Genomic DNA, 18,506 nt, shown 5'->3' on the forward strand with positions numbered 1-18,506 from the left:
TGGAGGGAGCCTGAGATCTAACATATACATTGCCAACGACTGCTTCTTTGTATTGTTGTGCATATGACAATAAATAACTTAATTGCTAGCAGCTCTGTGAGGCTGTACTTAGGCATGGCAGCTCTTTGAGCCAATTGCTAACGTCAGCATGCTAACATGCTCACAATGACAATGGTTACCTGCTGATGGCAGGCAGGTATAATGTTAACCATGTTCATCATCTTAGTTTAGAGTGTTAGCATGCTAAGGTTGGCTAATTAGCTCTAGACATACAATACATATGAGGTTGATGAGAATGTTATTGGTTTTGCAGGAATTTGGTCATAAATCAAAGTATTGGAAAAATGTTATGTTTGACCTCTTGGTGGCGGTAGAGAAAAGCTCAGAGGATCACCAAAGTCATTAGCATTTCTCCTCTGGGGAACAAGTTGTGCACATGTTGTGCCGACCCATGCCGTTAACTTACTACATGTCTACATTTACATTACATTCACTAATAACATCTTGCACATCTGTGTTGACATGACATTTGGAGCCAGAATACATAGGTGGCTAAATCATACCTGATTTCATCGAGCTGATTAATGTGATGAAGCATCCTTTGTACGTCATCTTCAGACAAATCCACATCGAGGTCCACCAGAGATTCATCGTTCATCTCCAGGCAAAAGTCGCTGAAGGAGCTGTGAAAGAAACTGTTAGTAAATAAAATTGTTTATTTTGCTAAATGTGCATTTCATTTTGAAGAAATGACAGTTTACCTTTTCTCTAACTTCTCACAGATTTTCTGGGTGGTCTTTATGTATTTCTCCAGCTGATATGCGAGCACTTCCACATTCTGAAGTTTGGGAAGGAAGAAGACGCTTGCATCTCTTTTAAACTCGAGGAGATGAGGGCAGATTCTCCGTGCAGCAGAGATGACAACCTGAACATGTTCAGGACTGATCCCTTCTGGCAGATGTAACACCTGGTTCTCCTCCATGAACACATGAAGTGAGGTGACTGCAAGATTCTCCACAGCATCCAGGAAGCAGTTGAGCTTCTCCAGGCCTCTCAGAGTGTCCTTAAGCACAGCAGCCAGCTCCGTCTCCAGCTCTGCACGCCTGCTGTCTGCAGTCACCTGGGTTGCCTTGCTCTTCATATATTCCCAAATGGCCTTACCTTTCTCCTTTGACTGGGTAACATGGCCGATGCTTAGGTCGATGTTGTCAGCCCTGTCTTTGATGTCCCTCATCATTTCCAACTCTGTCTCCCTCCCAAGCATCCATTTGGGGTTCCCCTCACAGAATTCTCTCACTGTGTCGATGTAGATGAGGGTATCTGCGGTGTAGCAGCACAAGACCTCCTGGAGTTCCTTTCTGTAACACAACATCATCCAGTTTTTGAGATTTTAAAACAAATTGTTGTGGTGGAGTTGGTCTCACATTGCAAAACCCTAGGTTTGTTCTGTGACAGTTTGGGACAGAGATCTGGCAGCAACCACTAAATAAAACCTAGCAAAGGCCCCTGGTCTATTGGGTCCCCGGGCCAAAGGCTTCTGTTTGAAATGATTGTTAACATTGTTAACAGAGCTCAGTTGAAAGTTTAGATGTCTTCTTTGTTCATTTCCTTTAGCCCTAAACCTTATAAACATCTCTTATTATCAACTATCTAACAACCAAATCCAGTTGTTGTTGTTTATATTACAGCTTCACAGCATACTGAGGTTACACTAATATTTAAATAAAGCACAATAGCATTAGTAAAGTTTAAAACAGCCGAGGAGCCATCCAAAATGACTACAAAGTGACACAAAGACAAAACACTACTACAAAGAGACACAATGAGAAATTTAGGAGTTGTAGGATGATCAACAGGTTGGAAAGGAAGGAAAAATACTTATACTTTGGACATTTTAATTCATGTCTTCATATGTTCCTGTGATTTTTTTTTTTTTTACTTTTACTTTTGAGGACAACAAAGTTATTCAGATAAAACAGGAAAAATAATATGCATAGACATTAACAACCATTAACATTGCTTTGTTTTATGGGTCACAAGCCAAAATGTTAAACCACTGCTCTTCATAATTCAGGGTGTGTGACTGTTTTTTGTTGCATTTACACGATTTGACCCGAAGATGTGACCAGAGCACAAATGGTTTATCAATGGGTTTAAGGTTTAAGGTAGCAGTAGGACCCATGTGGCTCTTTAGCCCCTCTACAGTGGCTCCCTGTGGCTTTGACAAAGAATCATATGGAAATGAATAGTGGTTATTCTATTATTTGAGTTTTCATTTATTATTGTTGTAGGCCTAATGTGATTCTTACATCCCCATTTAGGTTACATAACAAATGTAGGTAAAATTGGTAGGATCAAACATTATAAGATAATAAGGTCATGGTTTCAGAAAACTTCATTCTTTTGCCATCTTTAGGAAGTGTTCTACATATTCTTTGGGAACAATAATGTGCAGTATTTCATATCTGATATGTCTGTGAAGGTTCATAGTAGGCTATCCAAGGAAGGTTACATTCAGGGCAACTGGACTTAGTCAAGGTTCTTGAAGATGCATTTCATGAACTGAGGGAGTCCCTCGGATGAGAGACGACACGTATTCAAAAACCTTCAAATCAGTAGCTCTTAAATTTATTAACCTTCATTGGATTATATTTTAAACTGTGAAATGATTTTACAGTGATGATTTATACAATGGTTGACATACTGAAAGCTAAGAATTGCTTACTTCTCTATTTGTTGTCTTAATATGATACAATATGGATTTCTACATTCCGATTTAATACTAAAAAAAGACAATCTGTACTGTTAAATCCACTTAAATGTGTTGAACATCTTCATAACATAATGTGTATTGGTGTTTCAGGCATTCAAAGATCTGTCTCCTAATAGTAGCCTAGTCTACTTATTTCACCTTAGTTGACACTTTGCTGTCACTACAGACTTTCTCTCATTTCTGTGCAAAAGCAGTTCAAAGATTTAAACTCTTTACCTTGCAGCAGACATGTTTCTCCTCTCAGTTCGTTGTTTCAGTTCCTTTTTGTGGCCTCACCTTTTTTTAAATAAAAATAGATCAAAATTAGACATCTGATCGTTCTATCGCTCGCTCGCAACTCGTGTTGACTGAATCTGCTAAAATTACTTACTGAGACTGTTGAAGAATTTTGTTGCCAAAACGTCGACAGCTCACTGTTTGGTTTCGTTTTCCTTTCTCCACATCAGCAGGCTGAACCACCACACCCATGTCTGTAGGCTACTTTACTCATGCAGCCTCGGTGGGCGGATGTTTTATTTTTATTTAGGAGCCTGAAACTGTTTCTGATAGCAATCACATAGCATAGCACTTGGTCGAGCTGATTTCCTGATGCTGCCTTCAAGTCCTGTCGGAAATATACACGTTAGGCCTACCAGATGATAAGACCCAAAGATTGAAGTGACTATACTATGTATTTCCTTTTTTCCTAAATTAGACTTCTACTTCCATTCTATTCAGAGGAAAATATTCTACTTTTCACACTGCTACATTTATTTGACAACTATGATTAATAGCTTACTCTGCAGATTTGATATAGGCTACAAAACCTGCAATCATTTCATAAAAAGAGGATTGCTACAGATTAATCCCACAGTAAATAAACTAGTTGATCTAGCTGTACCTTTTAAAATATGTCAGTGTAGCATGTTGTGGTAATATAGTATGAAGGACACAGAGGCATGTTCTATGGAAAATATTAACATTTATTTTGTTTACGGAAATGTTCCTCTCTACTTACAAAATACACAGATGGTCCCTTTCACTGAAGAGTGAAGTGAATTATAGATTTTCTCATAAAAAATAAATTCTTATTTAGCTAATACACAAAACAGACATCTGTGCATGTTGAATCAGCTGTTTTGAGGAGAAGAGGTGGAAGAAGAGGAAAGCAAAACGTATACCTGGAACAGCTAGCAAACCCTCTTTCATATCACAAAATGTATAGCCTTCTCAATTTGATTTCTTTGTTTCCTCCGTGGAAAGTACAAGCTCAGGCCCAGAGCTGCTGACATCACTCGTTAAGAGGACGATGGAGAATTGTAGAAAGGCAGGTGCAGATAAAGTGCATGAGACGAGATACAGAGTGCTGGATTTCTTTTATTTTTTCCCCTCCAGGTCAAACCTTTAACAAATGCTGCCTCATCGCTAGAGCACACAAGTACAAGAGTTTCAGCTGCTCAGTCAACAGTTGGAATACATGAGGGAACAGGGAAAAGGACTAAACAATTCCATATTTCGCCAGATCGCTGAGCTCCATGTCCCCGAAGGCTTCCCATGAGCAAATCACTGTGATGTCTGTGCCAACTGCCAAGACCCTCCATGCTGGGGATGTCGTCTCCGAATCTGAGTACGTTAGACAAAAAAGATGTGATAAGTACAAACTGAGAGACACAAGATTTTAAATGGCAAATAAAGAAAATACTGTGTGTTGTGTGTGTGTGTGTGTGTGTGTGTGTGTGTGTGTGTGTGTGTGTGTGTGTGTGTGTGTGTGTGTGTGTGTGTGTGTGAGTGAGTGAGTGAGTGAGTGAGTGAGTGAGAGAGAGAGCGAGACAGAGAGAGAGACAGAGAGAGAGACAGAGAGAGAGACAGAGAGAGAGAGAGAGAGAGAGAGAGAGAGTGTGTGATCTTAATTCCATCTCACCCCTTCTAGCCAGATTTAAGTGCCTTGCTCCTGAAGGTGCGCATGGCCCTCTGCTTGAATCTGGGAGGTGCCTTCTTGTCGGCGGGAACTGCAACAGCTGTGTCTGACATTTTGATTAGTTACTGAAAAAGAAGTAAGAACAAAAATACATGAGATGCAACTCTCAGTTCTTCTAAACCTTTCCTTTTTCCACTGCTTTGTATTAAATTTAGGGCTGTCAGCATTAACGTGTTAATCACGATGCGATTAAGGGCCGAGCATAGCGTTCATTTTTTTTTTAATCGCATGCCGCCATTTAATAATTTCTTTTACACTTCAATCGGCTTCGAAAGACAGCAGAAAACACAATTCTGAATGGCGCTTTTTATTTTCCAAAACTCCTGGACAGCTCATTAGACAAGTCGAAAGCCACATGCACATTGTGTAAAGCTGAATTAAAATATCACCGAAGCACGTCAAGCTTGAGCTACCTACGAGCTAAGCATAGTACAGTTAACGTGACTCAGGTTGATGCTAGCGGGCTCAGTCAAAGCACTATTTTGGAGTGCTACTCGCCGACCTGTTGATGAAACCAAATCCAAAAAATCAATACAGCTCTTGCGAAATGGGTGGCAACTAACTGCAGACCTGTCAGCATCGTAGAAGACTCAGGTCTTAAAGACGTACTACGGTTGGCATGTTCTGACCCATCTTATACATTGCCGTCGAGGGGGACAGCACCCCCACACACAGCCTGTACGACACGAGAAAGCAGCCCAACTGGAACTGCTGCAAAGTGCTGCAAACGCGGTCTCATTAACCGGTGATCACTGGACATCAGTGAGTAATCAAAATTATTTAGAAGTTACAGCACACTATGTTGACTCTGGTAAGTATAGGGATTTTTAGTTTTTTAGTTAGGTACTTGTGTACAATGTAGGAATTGTGCAATAATGACAGATTCACACATTTTTCTTTTGTTTACAGTAATAAGAATTAATTAATTGCATTTGTTTATTAAGAATAATAAACAAATGCAAATCTTAAAGTCAAGTTCATAAAGTAACTTTCTTTGCATTCATTTGATTCCCAGTCAAGATACACTGGTAAGAATTGCTTTCCATTGTTAATATGTACTTAAAAACAGTTCCGAAATGCAAAATAATAGAATTTTAATCATGTGATAAAACATGCGATTAATCGCAATTAACTATAGAACTTCAGCGATTAATCACGATTAAAAAATATGAATCGTTTGACAGCCCTAATTAAATTCAATTTAAAGATTCATATATTGCTGTGCACTGTAACTTTTATTTAATTTTGTTTTTACTTTTTTTGTCTTTTTATATTTCCTTTTGATTATTTGATATCTCGTCTTAATGCCTTTTTAAATCTTATATACAGCACTTTGGATGGCCTTGCTTTTGAAAGGTGCTACAAATAACATGCCTTTCCTCTGGAGATTCATCTCTTACCATCAGTCAAATCAAAAGCTTGTCAACATCTAGAGATAACACCAAAGCATAAATGCATTAAGCATTGATTAAACATTTTTTGTTACCAGAGTTAGTAACTCCTCTGGGTTCATCCAAATCCATCAAGTAAAAAGTGGACATTATAAAGAAATAGAGACCAGGCCTCGAGCAGTACCAACAAGAAGGCCGGCCCAGCACAAAGAAATATTTCTTTATGAAGGCTCCTCAGTGTGAATCAGCACCTTTTCAGCCATGATACACAAATTCACCACAGGGCTGCCAACTTTTCAAAAAACCTTGGATTGAGATTTGGTGGGGCCAACCAAAATGTTGCCGCGTACAAAGCAATTTTTTTTCATCAGTGGTTCTCAGTGTAGGGACCAAGGTCCCAAAGTTAAATTAACATTGATCTACCAAAGGGATCTACTAGGACCACTGAAATTCTAAAGATTGAGAACCACTGATTTACATAAATTCTAATCCTTCAAAACTAAATAAATAGAAATAACCATTTTTGGACACCAGTGGGACTGGTGGCCAAAGCTCATTAGGTTAGGCAGTGAGGGAAATTCATTCTTCAATCAAGGCCTTTCCACAAGGTCCAGCAGAAAATAAACTGAAAAATACCATCAGCAAGACAAAAGACACAGCATGGCTCATTTTGTGCTTGTGTTATATCACAGTAAATGTTTGGCCCTCATCCTCTGTGCCCCACTTAGACTATTTGTTCATTTTATGAAAGATTTAATGAATTATTTACAGTTACATTTAGAGATGCACAGAGGTTAGAGAAGCACAATAGTGGCCCAAAGTTTCCCAGTATCTGCCCCCCTGGTAAGCTGGCACAAACATCTGGACAAGTCACAGCTGCATGGCCTGGCAACCCAATGGCATAGGTTTTGTTTCCAGATTTTGTGAGGAGACATATAATTTTGAGCATTAAACACTGAATTTTTATGCACCTATTTCTATCCTTTTCTACATCAATTTATGCTGAAAACAATTGGAAATATAGAAAAATAAGGCCCTCAGGCATTCTGTATTACTTTCAACTATTCTCAATTGTAGATCAACTTTTTATAATTTAACTTTAACGAGTCAACAAACATGTAGGCCTAATTTCCTCTTTTTTTTTTGTAAGTTTATTTGATTAGGATTTGATTCCCTCCTCTTTTGCGTCTTTTGTTGGGGAAGTAACATCTTTAAATGTTCATGTTGCACTTATTCATGTGAATCACACATTAATTCATTTTAATTCATTTATAAACCCCTGGAATTCAATAGCTCAGCCTCAGATGTGTTTCAGCAAGACTTCGGCTCATATTTACAACTTTGTGCACATTCAAAATATAACTCCTCCCATCTGTGTTCTCCGAGATGTGGAGAGTTGTAGCCTAATATAGTCAGCTGTGCATGTTATTACTCCGCTGATATGGTAGTATCTCATTCAGACCGTCTGACTGACACAGAGGCCCATTTGGGTCTCTGGTCTCTGACAAAGTTTAGAGAAGTGGCTGTACGCTGCTCTTCATCGGAGGTAGAGCACGAATGCAACGCGTTAACAACACGTTAACAACGCGTCAATTTTTCACGCGTTAACAACGCGTTGTCTACGTGTTGTCTACGTGTTGTCTACGTGTTAGAATTCACGTGTATTTGACCTCATTGGCTTTCCATACTTACCAGCCGCGCTGCTCACCTCTATTTTTACAAAGAGAGTGGACACAAAGCGGCGGACGGGTCTGTACTTATTAAATAGCCTACTCAAAGCACACATACCTGAAGCCGGGGAAATGGCTTGTGAAGTAGCATCGCAAATGTGAGAACATTTCGAAAATTCCACAGGCAGGGAGCGCTCTTGAACCCCCTCACCGTCTCTGAAAGCATAACTAGTCGATCACGAGTGGTTCAACAGGTAGATCTATAGATAAACTCATCTTTCAGGCATTTGACCGACCGGGTTGACACTTCAACGTGAGAAATCGGACTATCAAGTTGAAGCCAAAAATTCTGATGAAAGATTATATATAAAAATATAAATAGTAATACAGTACATGCATGGCACATAACATTAGAAAAAATGAAACATTTTTTAACTTAAAATAAAATGTTGACTTGTACTTTACTTTTCAGAATGTAATATTGTACTTTTTACTACTTCACTACATTTATTTGACGGTTTTTACTTTTTACATTTAACAAAACATGTTTATATAATATGATGCTGTATTATACCAGTATACACAGTATCTGAACATGGCTCCACATTGATAAACTTCAACCTTAAAAATGATCTTACATGTATTATTTAGTGATTAAAACAGAATAATATAATATTGTATAACACTTTGAAAGGAGCCATTCTGCATAATGAGTACTTTCTGATAAGACTTCTTTACTTTAACTTGAGTAACATTTTGAATTCAGTTCTTTTATTTGTAATTAAGTATTTTTATACTGTGGCATTTCTACTTTTACTTAAGAAAAATATCTGAGTACTTCTTCCACTTCTACTACTATAAGTCTACATGTATGATGGTATGGAAAATATAGTTTTTAGTTCCCGGTTTTACATATTCACTTTATTTACTGCCATGTAGTGACTTGAAAACAATTTCCAAATATTTCATAAAGCTTCATAGCAGTTGATGTTATAGAATGACACCGCCCTATGACACAGAATACTAACTGTAAAGTAATAAAGATTGGGATATAATCTCACTTTATTAGTAAACAAACATGTCCTGGCATGAGCATGTGGTGTAAGAAGCCTTGTGCCCCATTCAGGTCATCAAACACTTAGTGACAAATAAAGAACACTTAACCATTCAGACCCTAATCCCTCACATCGGGGCATGGACCCAGGTTAACTAGTGTATTCACTTGTACATATAGCCTAAACACAGGAAGCAGTGAGCTATTCACATACAGTAATACACAACTGTAAATTAACAACGTTCTTAACACAAAGCCCTATACAAAACATACCAAATTATATTCATGTTTTACTTTTGTTTTCATATTCTTGTGTAGTTAAATGCAACATAAATCTAAAAGAGGACATCTTTACCAACATTACCATTTGTTCACTCATCAGTACAGTACCATCAGTTTTACTGTGTCCTAGAATATATGGAAATATGAAGAGGAATAAATAAAAAGAATAAATAAATGTGGAAATAAAGATGAATAAATGAAAGAATAAATAACAACTGTGGAAATATAAAACAAAGTATAAATATTATAAATAGTTATAAGCATTTCCATTTATTTATTTGTTCATTTAATTAAGTAAATACATATTTCATTTAAAAAATATAAAATATATTTTTTTGCATATAGATTACTCTATTTTTTTCTGAATATATTTAGTTATCTCTTTATTTTCCCTTATTCTTATATGGCTTTTGCTTTTCCCTGAAGGGCACAGCTGTCAATCAACTGGCTTTGGGAAGGTCTTCCTGCCTACGTTGAGTAGTTGATTGACTAAATAAATAAATCTGAAAAATTAATAATGCTTATAATTATTATTTAACATTATAGTTGTCTTTATATTTCCACAATTATATATATTCTTTTATTTTATATTATGTCCAAAAAGATTATTTACTTTTTTTAATTTTCTCTTTATATTTCCACATTTGTCTTGCTTTTTTTTCTTTTCTTTTTTTTTTTTTTACAGACTTATTCCTATTTATGGCTCTGACTATGTCTCCATAGTATAAACTCTTATATTTTCACAAGTTATTATATCTTACCACACTTTTTCAGGAAGTGGCCTCCACACTACATATGAACTGAGCTGCAGGTATTATCATTATGAGGGATTAAATGAAGGTAAAAATTGTAAAGGTGAGGTTGAAAAGCTCAGTAAGCAATACAGTAAACACTTTTTTGAATAGATTTTTTATTTGTGTAAGAAAATGTACAGATTGAATTACACATACGAACAATACAGATCATACAGAATGTATTTCTGCATGAACAATTTTATATGTCAAGGTGCTAAAGAAATACTGTGAAAGAAACAAGCCATCAGATCCTGAAACACTGACCATTCAGAGCAGACTGGGCTATTTTTTTAAATATTTTTTTTTTTGGGGGGGGGAGGGACGGGGGGGACGGGGGGGGAGACATGCGCTACAAATGGAGCATTTCAGGCAGAGGATGAACACAGATCTATTCAGACAGACAGTATGAGAAAAATGTGTTTAATAGGTAACCTTTAATGTTTGATGCTGAACGATGAACTGTAAGCAGAGTTTAAATTAATCTCGTATCTGATCAAAATGTCAGAGTTGTCACATTGTAATTGTTGCCACAAATGCAGTAATTGTCTCTGTTTACTGAGCACTACTGTATTACACAAATCAGATTCTCTGTCATTTTTTGTTCTTCATCCACTTCATCAAATTGAATTTACATTTCTGTTTTTCTTTCTTTCTTTATCTCCTCTGGATAAAATGGGGTCTCCAGGATAGCTTTGTTTTTCTCTGATGTCAGCTGACCTTCACACAGGAAGTCATGGATCTTCTGCCATGAGTCCAACTCTGAGCTCCAAAGTGCAGTTCTGGCTCTGATTAACTGAGAGACTTCAGTTTTGCTGCCTTTGGCCAGACTGATGCTGTCCTTACAGATGAAGAAGATATCCATGCCGAGGAAAAGAGCATTGAGCCCGATGAACCCGGCCCTGGCTGACTTGGAGAGGGCAAGAGGCCCTTTGGCTGCTGCCTGTCCGATATCTGGGATATCTGCTGCCACCCTGGGCACGTTACGTACGTTTCTTTCCTGCACTACCACTTTGCCAACACTTGCAATCAGCTCCTTACGTTTTAACATCTTAAAAGCAGAGGCAGCATCAATAAACGAATCACTGCCTTTTACAATAGCACGCACTTTACCAAGCACCTTGCCAACTCCCACAACCACATCTATCGGGCTTGTTTCCTCTTTGATCTCTACCTTCAGACAATCCTGCAGATCCTGCACATCCTCCATGAAGCTCTGGAAGACTTCACTGGCTTTCTTCTGTTGTGTACGGTTTACTCCAATCTCTGTGACAGTGGTGACAGCACTGTTGACTCCGCTGGTAATTCCCAGCCCTAGCCCAGTCATTGTCAGCACTAAAGATGCTCCAGCTGTTACAGGAATTAATGCCAAACCAATGATGGAAACCACACCTCCAACTGCCCCCACTGAGCTGCCGGCCACACTGGAGATCTTTGCCCCCGTATTCATCCTGTCTAGCTTAACAGCATTCTCCTCCAGGGCTTTTAGGAACTGCAGCATCCGGGGCTGTCGCTCGCTGAACATATCGATGAAGCCAGAACACGGTTTGTCCTGATACAAGAATACCGTACGGAAGCTCTGGTTCATCCTGATGAAGAGAAAATCAAGAATCAAGAAAAAATAAATAGGATCGCACATCTCAAAGGTTAGAATGTTACTTTTTTTTTGGGACACACATTGGCAGGCTACAAGAAGCAATATAATCCACATAAAAGTGAAATAAGCAGCAATATTTGATTACATAAATTACAAAATATACTAAGTTAACCCCTGCTGGACAAGACCCATAACCTAAGGTGCTGTATTCACTTTCAAAAAGTTCTTTATAGAAATCATTAATTTGAGTTATGAATTATAATAATTTTGCCTCTAATTTCCTTTAGTTGCACTAAAAAAGAGTCTACAGCCATGTTGCTGTGTCCCTAGCTCCTCTTGAACTTTGTATTTTCTTGTTTTAGTTTGTTATGTATTTTTGTTTGTTTGTTTGAATTTCTTTTTATAGCCTGTGTATTTGTATTAGCTTTGTTGGAGGGAGCCTGAGATCTAACATATACATTGCCAACGACTGCTTCTTTGTATTGTTGTGCATATGACAATAAATAACTTAATTGCTAGCAGCTCTGTGAGGCTGTACTTAGGCACGGCAGCTCTTTGAGCCAATTGCTAACGTCAGCATGCTAACATGCTCACAATGACAATGGTTACCTGCTGATGGCAGGCAGGTATAATGTTAACCATGTTCATCATCTTAGTTTAGAGTGTTAGCATGCTATGGTTGGCTAATTAGCTCTAGACATACAATACATATGAGGTTGATGAGAATGTTATTGGTTTTGCAGGAATTTGGTCATAAATCAAAGTATTGGAAAAATGTTATGTTTGACCTCTTGGTGGCGGTAGAGAAAAGCTCAGAGGATCACCAAAGTCATTAGCATTTCTCCTCTGGGGAACAAGTTGTGCACATGTTGTGCCGACCCATGCCGTTAACTTACTACATGTCTACATTTACATTACATTCACTAATAACATCTTGCACATCTGTGTTGATATGACATTGGAGCCAAAATACATACAGGGGTAATGCATACTTGATTTGTTTGAGCTGATTAATGTGATGAAGCATCCTTTGTACGTCATCTTCAGACAAATCTACATCGAGGTCCACCAGAGATTCATCATTCATCTCCAGGCAAAAGTCACTTAAGGAGCTGTGAAAGAAACAGTTAGTAAATACAATTGTTTATTTTGTTAAATGTGCATTTCATGTTGAAGAAATGACAGTTTACCTTTTCTCTAACTTCTCACAGATTGTCTGGGTGGTCTTTATGTATTTCTCCAGCTGATATGCCAGCACTTCCACATTCTGAAGTTTGGGAAGGAAGAAGACGCTTGCATCTCTTTTAAACTCGAGGAGAAGAGGGCAGATTCTCCGTGCAGCAGAGATGACAACCTGAACATGTTCAGGACTGATCCCTTCTGGCAGATGTAACACCTGGTTCTCCTCCATGAACACATGAAGTGAGGTGACTGCAAGATTCTCCACAGCATCCAGGAAGCAGTTGAGCTTATCCAGGCCTCTCAGAGTGTCCTTAAGCACAGCAGCCAGCTCCGTCTCCAGCTCTGCATGTCTGCTGTCTGCAGTCACCTGGGTCACCTTGCTCTTCATATATTCCCAAAAGGCCTCACCTTTGTTCTTTGACTTTCTAACATTGCCGATGCTTAGGTCGATGTTGTCAGCCCTGTTTTTGATGTCCCTCATAATTTTCAACTCTGTCTCCCTCCCAAGCATCCATTTGGGGTTTCTCTCACAGAATTCTCTCACTGTGTCGATGTCGGTGAGGGTATCTGCGGTGTAGCTGTACAAGGCCTCCTGGAGTTCCTTTCTGTAACACAACATCATCCAGTTTGTGAGATTTCAAAACAAATTCAGGGCTTAAAGTATTTCCGGCACCGTGCCGGATCTCCGGCGTGCGGCCGTGAGGAAAAAATAATAATAATAATTTGGAAACTTGCATGCGGTTTAATATTTTCGAGTCAATTGATTTCACCTATAAATCATATGAGAAGAACGCAGCTCTAATTAACGTTACAAGCCTATCAGAAGCAGAGCAGGGCGGGTCCTGGCAACACAGTGTGATTGAGATCCATAAATCACGTTAGCGTTGTCGGTGAAAGCATGGAGCGCAAGTTCATGAAGCCTGGGGATGATGTCCTACCCATAGATAAAGGACTCAAAAATAAATGAGCGTGACAAGAGTCTCTCAAAATGGCATCTCACTACAGTTAAAAAAATGTTTGTCTGAGAAGCTAAAAAAAAATGCATGTTCTCACTCAATGTTGATGAAGCAACAACCTTGAATATGGATAAATTACTCAATGTGCTTGTTCGCTTTTTTGATAATGAAAGCAACAGAGTAATAACACAACACAACAAAAAGAAAAACTAATGGCCTTGATTTCACTTCTAATATTCAGTTTACCAGTTCAGTTCTTTAGCACTTTAAGCACTTGTTATTTAAGCACTATTGTTCAGAAGAAAACACTTTAGTTGACATAGTACTTTAAAATAAATGGTGCAAAGCATAATCATTGAAGAGAGGTAAATATATCCATCTCAGTCTCAGTTTACCAGTTTTTTAAGCACGTTAAGCTCTTGTTACTGTATTTTTGTTATCGTCAATATTTGTTTATTTACATTACATTATTTATTTATTTTACATTATTTACATATTTCAGTTACAATTTTAACATACAGCCATAATACTTGAAAATAAATGGTGCCCATGTCCCTCCACACACGCCCGTTTTTTTTTTTTCACTTTAACCCCTGCAAATTGTTGTGGTGGAGTTGGTCTCACGTTGCAAAACTCTAGGTTTGTTCTGTGACAGTTTGGGACAGAGATCTGGCAGCAACCACTAAATAAAACCTAGCAAAGGCCCCTGGTCTATTGGGTCCCCGGGCCAAAGGCTTCTGTTTGAAATGATTGTTAACATTTCTTGGTGGAAAGTCACAGAGCTCAGTTGAAAGTTTAGATGTCTTCTATGTTTGTTTGCTTGCTTGCTTTACCCCTAAACCTTATAAACATCTCTTATTATCAACTATCTGACAACCACATCCAGTTGTTGTTGTTTATATTACAGCTTCACAGCATACTGAGGTTACACTAATATTTAAATAAAGCACAATAGCATTAGTAAAGTTTAAAACAGCCGAGGAGCCATGCAAAATGACTACAAAGTGACACAAAGACAAAACACTACTACAAAGAGACACAATGAAAAACGTAGGAGTTGTAGGATAATCAACAGCTTGGAACAGAAGTCAAAAATACTTTGGACATTTTAATTCATGTCTTCATATGTTCCTGTGATAATTGTTTTTACTTGTGAAATATGTATTGAGCTACGAAGTTATTCAGATAAAACAGGAATGGGTCACAAGCCAAAAACATTAAACCACTCATAATTTAGGGTGTGTGACTGTTTTTTGTTGCATTTACACGATTTGACCCAAAGATGTGACCAGAGCACAAATGGTTTATCAATGGGTTTAAGGTTTAAGGTAGCAGTAGGACCCATGTGGCTCTTTAGCCCCTCTACAGTGGCTCCCTCTGGCTTTGACAAAGAATCATATGGAAATGAATAGCAGTTATTCTATTATTTGAGTTTTCATTCATTATTGTTGTAGGCCTAACGTGATTCTTACATCCCCATTTAGGTTACATAACAAATGTAGGTAAAATTGGTAGGATCAAACATTATAAGATAATAAGGTCATGGTTTCAGAAAACTTCATTCTTTTGCCATCTTTAGGTAGTGTTCTACATATTCTTTGGGAACAATAATGTGCAGTATTTTATATTTGATATGTCTGTGAAGGTTCATAGTAGGCTATCCAAGGAAGGTTACATTCAGGGGCAACTGGACTTAGTCAAGGTTCTTGAAGATGCATTTCATGAACTGAGGGAGTCCCTCGGATGAGAGACGACACGTATTCAAAAACCTTCAAATCAGTAGCTCTTAAATTTATTAACCTTCATTGGATTATATTTTGAACTGTGAAATAATTTTACAGTGATGATTTATACAATGGTTGACATACTGAAAGCTAAGAATTGCTTACTTCTCTATTTGTTGTCTTAATATGATACAATATGGATTTCTACATTCCGATTTAATACTAAAAAAAGACAATCTGTACTGTTAAATCCACTTAAATGTGTTGAACATCTTCATAACATAATGTGTATTGGTGTTTCAGGCATTCAAAGATCTGTCTCCTAATAGTAGCCTAGTCTACTTATTTCACCTTAGTTGACACTTCGCTGTCACTACAGACTTTCTCTCATTTCTGTGCAAAAGCAGTTCAAAGATTTAAACTCTTTACCTTGCAGCAGACATGTTTCTCCTCTCAGTTCGTTGTTTCAGTTCCTTTTGTGGCCTTACCTTATTACCTGTGTGGTTTTAAAATAAAAATAGATCAAAATTGGACATCTGATCTTTCTATCGCTCGCTCCCCAGTAAGCACACATACGTCGGCACGACGTATGCAATTGATCGCTTCGTCTGCAATTGATCGCGGGTCATAAAGAAGAATAATGAAGCATCGTTTATTGAGCGTCTGGAGGTCTTATTATGATCGCAATCTATACATCGCAGCGACGTATTAACTATGTCGGTGAGATGTATTAAAAGTTCCTCAGTTGTTCGCGGGTCATAATGAAGCGTCGTTTATTGAGCGTCTGGACGTCTTATTATGATCGCAATCTATACATGCAGCGACGTATTAACTATGTTGGAACGATGTATTAAAAGTTCCTCAGTTGTTCACGTGTCATTTGGAAGCATCGTTTAATGAGCGTCTGGACATCTTTACTACACACACTGTTGATGTGATGGACAGTGAATCTGAATTCTGCCCAGCAACTTTTAATGTGTTAGTGTGCTATTTTCTATAATAATCTGAACTTGTGTAAATTATCTTTGAGTAGCCATATGTCTTCACATAGTAGACAATGGCAAAATAAATCAGAATGTTTTTTTGGTGAAGTGTCCCTTTGAATCATTTTTAATCATGTTAATGAGGAGTAGGCCTATGTAATAATTTATATTTATATTCACAAACAGTAGCCTATTGAAGAATTTAATTTTCAAACCCTTTACCCTATTTATATTAGACTGAAACAGACAAATAATTGTTAACGCTTTAAGTTGTGTTCTATTGAAAGGATCTAGCTACATGCTAACGAGAGCTCGACTCGGCGGAAGCATAAATACTTCAGCGCGGAAGGATACATGAGTGAATCGACAGTGATCCAACTGTCAGTCTCCGTCAGTGTCGATCAAAGTCGGGAGGATGGCGCTTGGACATTTAGCAACGGAGGATTTAATCACGGGCTTACTTCGTTTTGGAATAAAGGTCACTGAAGAGGAGCGAAGTAAATTCAAAGGTAAATTATGTGCATTTTTAATCTGTGTTTGTGGTGTTAATATTCAAAGTTGGAAGTTAACTTTACCGTTAGCACTAGCCAAGTTCATACTCTGTCAACATTAGCTAGCTACACTCGACATTGATGATTGCCATTATTAACGTTAACAGGTTAGTTAGTTAAAACATTAGCAGTATTATGTCCCATATTGCCATTCTACATGTTACGACATGGTACTTAGCTAGCTAACGGTACTTAGCTACAGTTGACCATCGAGCTAGCTAGCTAACATTAACGTTAGCTATAAAACTACTGCGTCAGAGGAGAAAAAAGCGTTTTTGCCGCCGAAAAGTCTTTTCTTCTGACTTACGTTAACGCTAGCTATAAAACGTTAGCTGGACTGCGTCAGAGGAGAACGATAAAAAGCGTCTTTGCCGCCTAAAAGTCTTTTGTTCTGAAATATATGTTAATGGTAAAGCAAAGCCATTTGGGCGGAATGTGACTATCGGTAGCCAGTGAGGGTTTGAAATGATGATTTATTCTTTATTTTGTCGTCAAACTGTCTTAGAACATTTTCGTAAAACCATGTAATGTTAACGTTAATTAACTTACAAAGACTAACGTCAAGATACAACACCAGTCACGTTAACGTTAACTGACAGAACCGACCAACGGTTAACCTCCCTTTTGAGTAGCTAGCTAAGCTTAACATTTAACGTTAGCTAGCTAGCTGCTGTTTTCAAAATAACCCGATTATTATCATTAATAAAAAAAGTAAGATAGGCCTAACGTTACGTTATATTAATATAGTGTGTGTGTGTGTGTGTGTGTGTGTGTGTGTGTGTGTGTGTGTGTGTGAGAGAGAGAGAGAGAGAGAGACACTTTTCCAGCGTCTCTAATGAGGTACGCCTAAATATTTTTTTTTTTAAGATTATTTTTTGGGCATTTTAGGCCTTTAATAGACAGGGCAGCTGAAGACATGAAAGGGAATGACATGCAGCAAAGGGCCGCACGTCAGAGTCAAACCCACGGCCGCTGCGTCGAGGAGTAAACCTCTATATATATGGGCGCCCGCTTTACCAACTGAGCTAACTGGGCACCCTACTTTGTGTTTTTATATGGATATTAGGTCCGGACCAAACGGAGGATGATAGAGAAGCGTGATTGCATAATGTGCATTTTAAATGTGTAACGTTACATTATGCTGTTACCACAGTGGTGGTTAAGTACATTACGACGCTGAACTTGGCTCCACATTCGCTCCGGTTCTCTTTAAGTTTCGATTCCACCTTAAAAAAATCCCGTTTCAGCCACTGTGTGGCAGTGTTTATCACAAAACGAGCCATTCTGCATCAGTGCCATAGACTGTATGATCAGTTCAGATCAGATCACAGCTTTATGTTATGTACTGTATGTGTGTGTGTGTGTGTGTGTGTGTATATATATATATATATATATATATATTTTTTTTTTTTTTTTTTTTTTTTTTCTTTATACAGTTGTATACACTTTATACACTTGTTTTTGTTGAATCTGTCTGAATGAAAGCCAACAATCTTGTAAATTATATTTAAAAAGTCACAAATTCTCATGACCTGTAGACTACCACACTGTGAGGTATAAGTGTAATATATTGTTGTAATGTTGTTTTTTTTATG

At 37.9% G+C, this 18,506-nt stretch overlaps 1 protein-coding gene and 1 pseudogene across 8 annotated transcripts in view; both read right to left on the minus strand.

Moving 5' to 3' along the window:
* The window catches only part of LOC116063704 (apolipoprotein L3-like), a 59,573-nt gene that overhangs the window by 25,818 nt on the left and 15,249 nt on the right, over nt 1-18,506 (minus strand). For 3 of the 8 annotated variants that reach the window (XM_035996426.1, XM_035996427.1, XM_035996428.1), the window contains exons 2-6: nt 15,807-15,873; nt 12,706-13,302; nt 12,508-12,627; nt 11,036-11,507; nt 1,542-1,548 (exon numbers count right to left, since the gene is read on the minus strand). In XM_035996426.1, the coding sequence (XP_035852319.1) occupies nt 1,542-1,548; nt 11,036-11,507; nt 12,508-12,627; nt 12,706-13,302; nt 15,807-15,820 (1,210 nt within the window). In that variant the 5' untranslated portion in view covers nt 15,821-15,873. Of the gene's footprint in view, nt 1-761; nt 1,359-1,541; nt 1,549-3,143; nt 3,374-11,035; nt 11,508-12,507; nt 12,628-12,705; nt 13,303-15,806; nt 15,934-18,506 lie in introns of those variants that run through there. The other 5 variants (XM_035996425.1, XM_035996424.1, XM_035996423.1 and 2 more) reach the window with 5 other exon arrangements.
* Nucleotides 4,196-4,801, minus strand: LOC116063710 (annotated as a pseudogene).

This window comes from Sander lucioperca, chromosome 21 (genome assembly GCF_008315115.2).
Source record: "Sander lucioperca isolate FBNREF2018 chromosome 21, SLUC_FBN_1.2, whole genome shotgun sequence".
Taxonomy (NCBI): Eukaryota; Metazoa; Chordata; class Actinopteri; order Perciformes; family Percidae; genus Sander; species Sander lucioperca.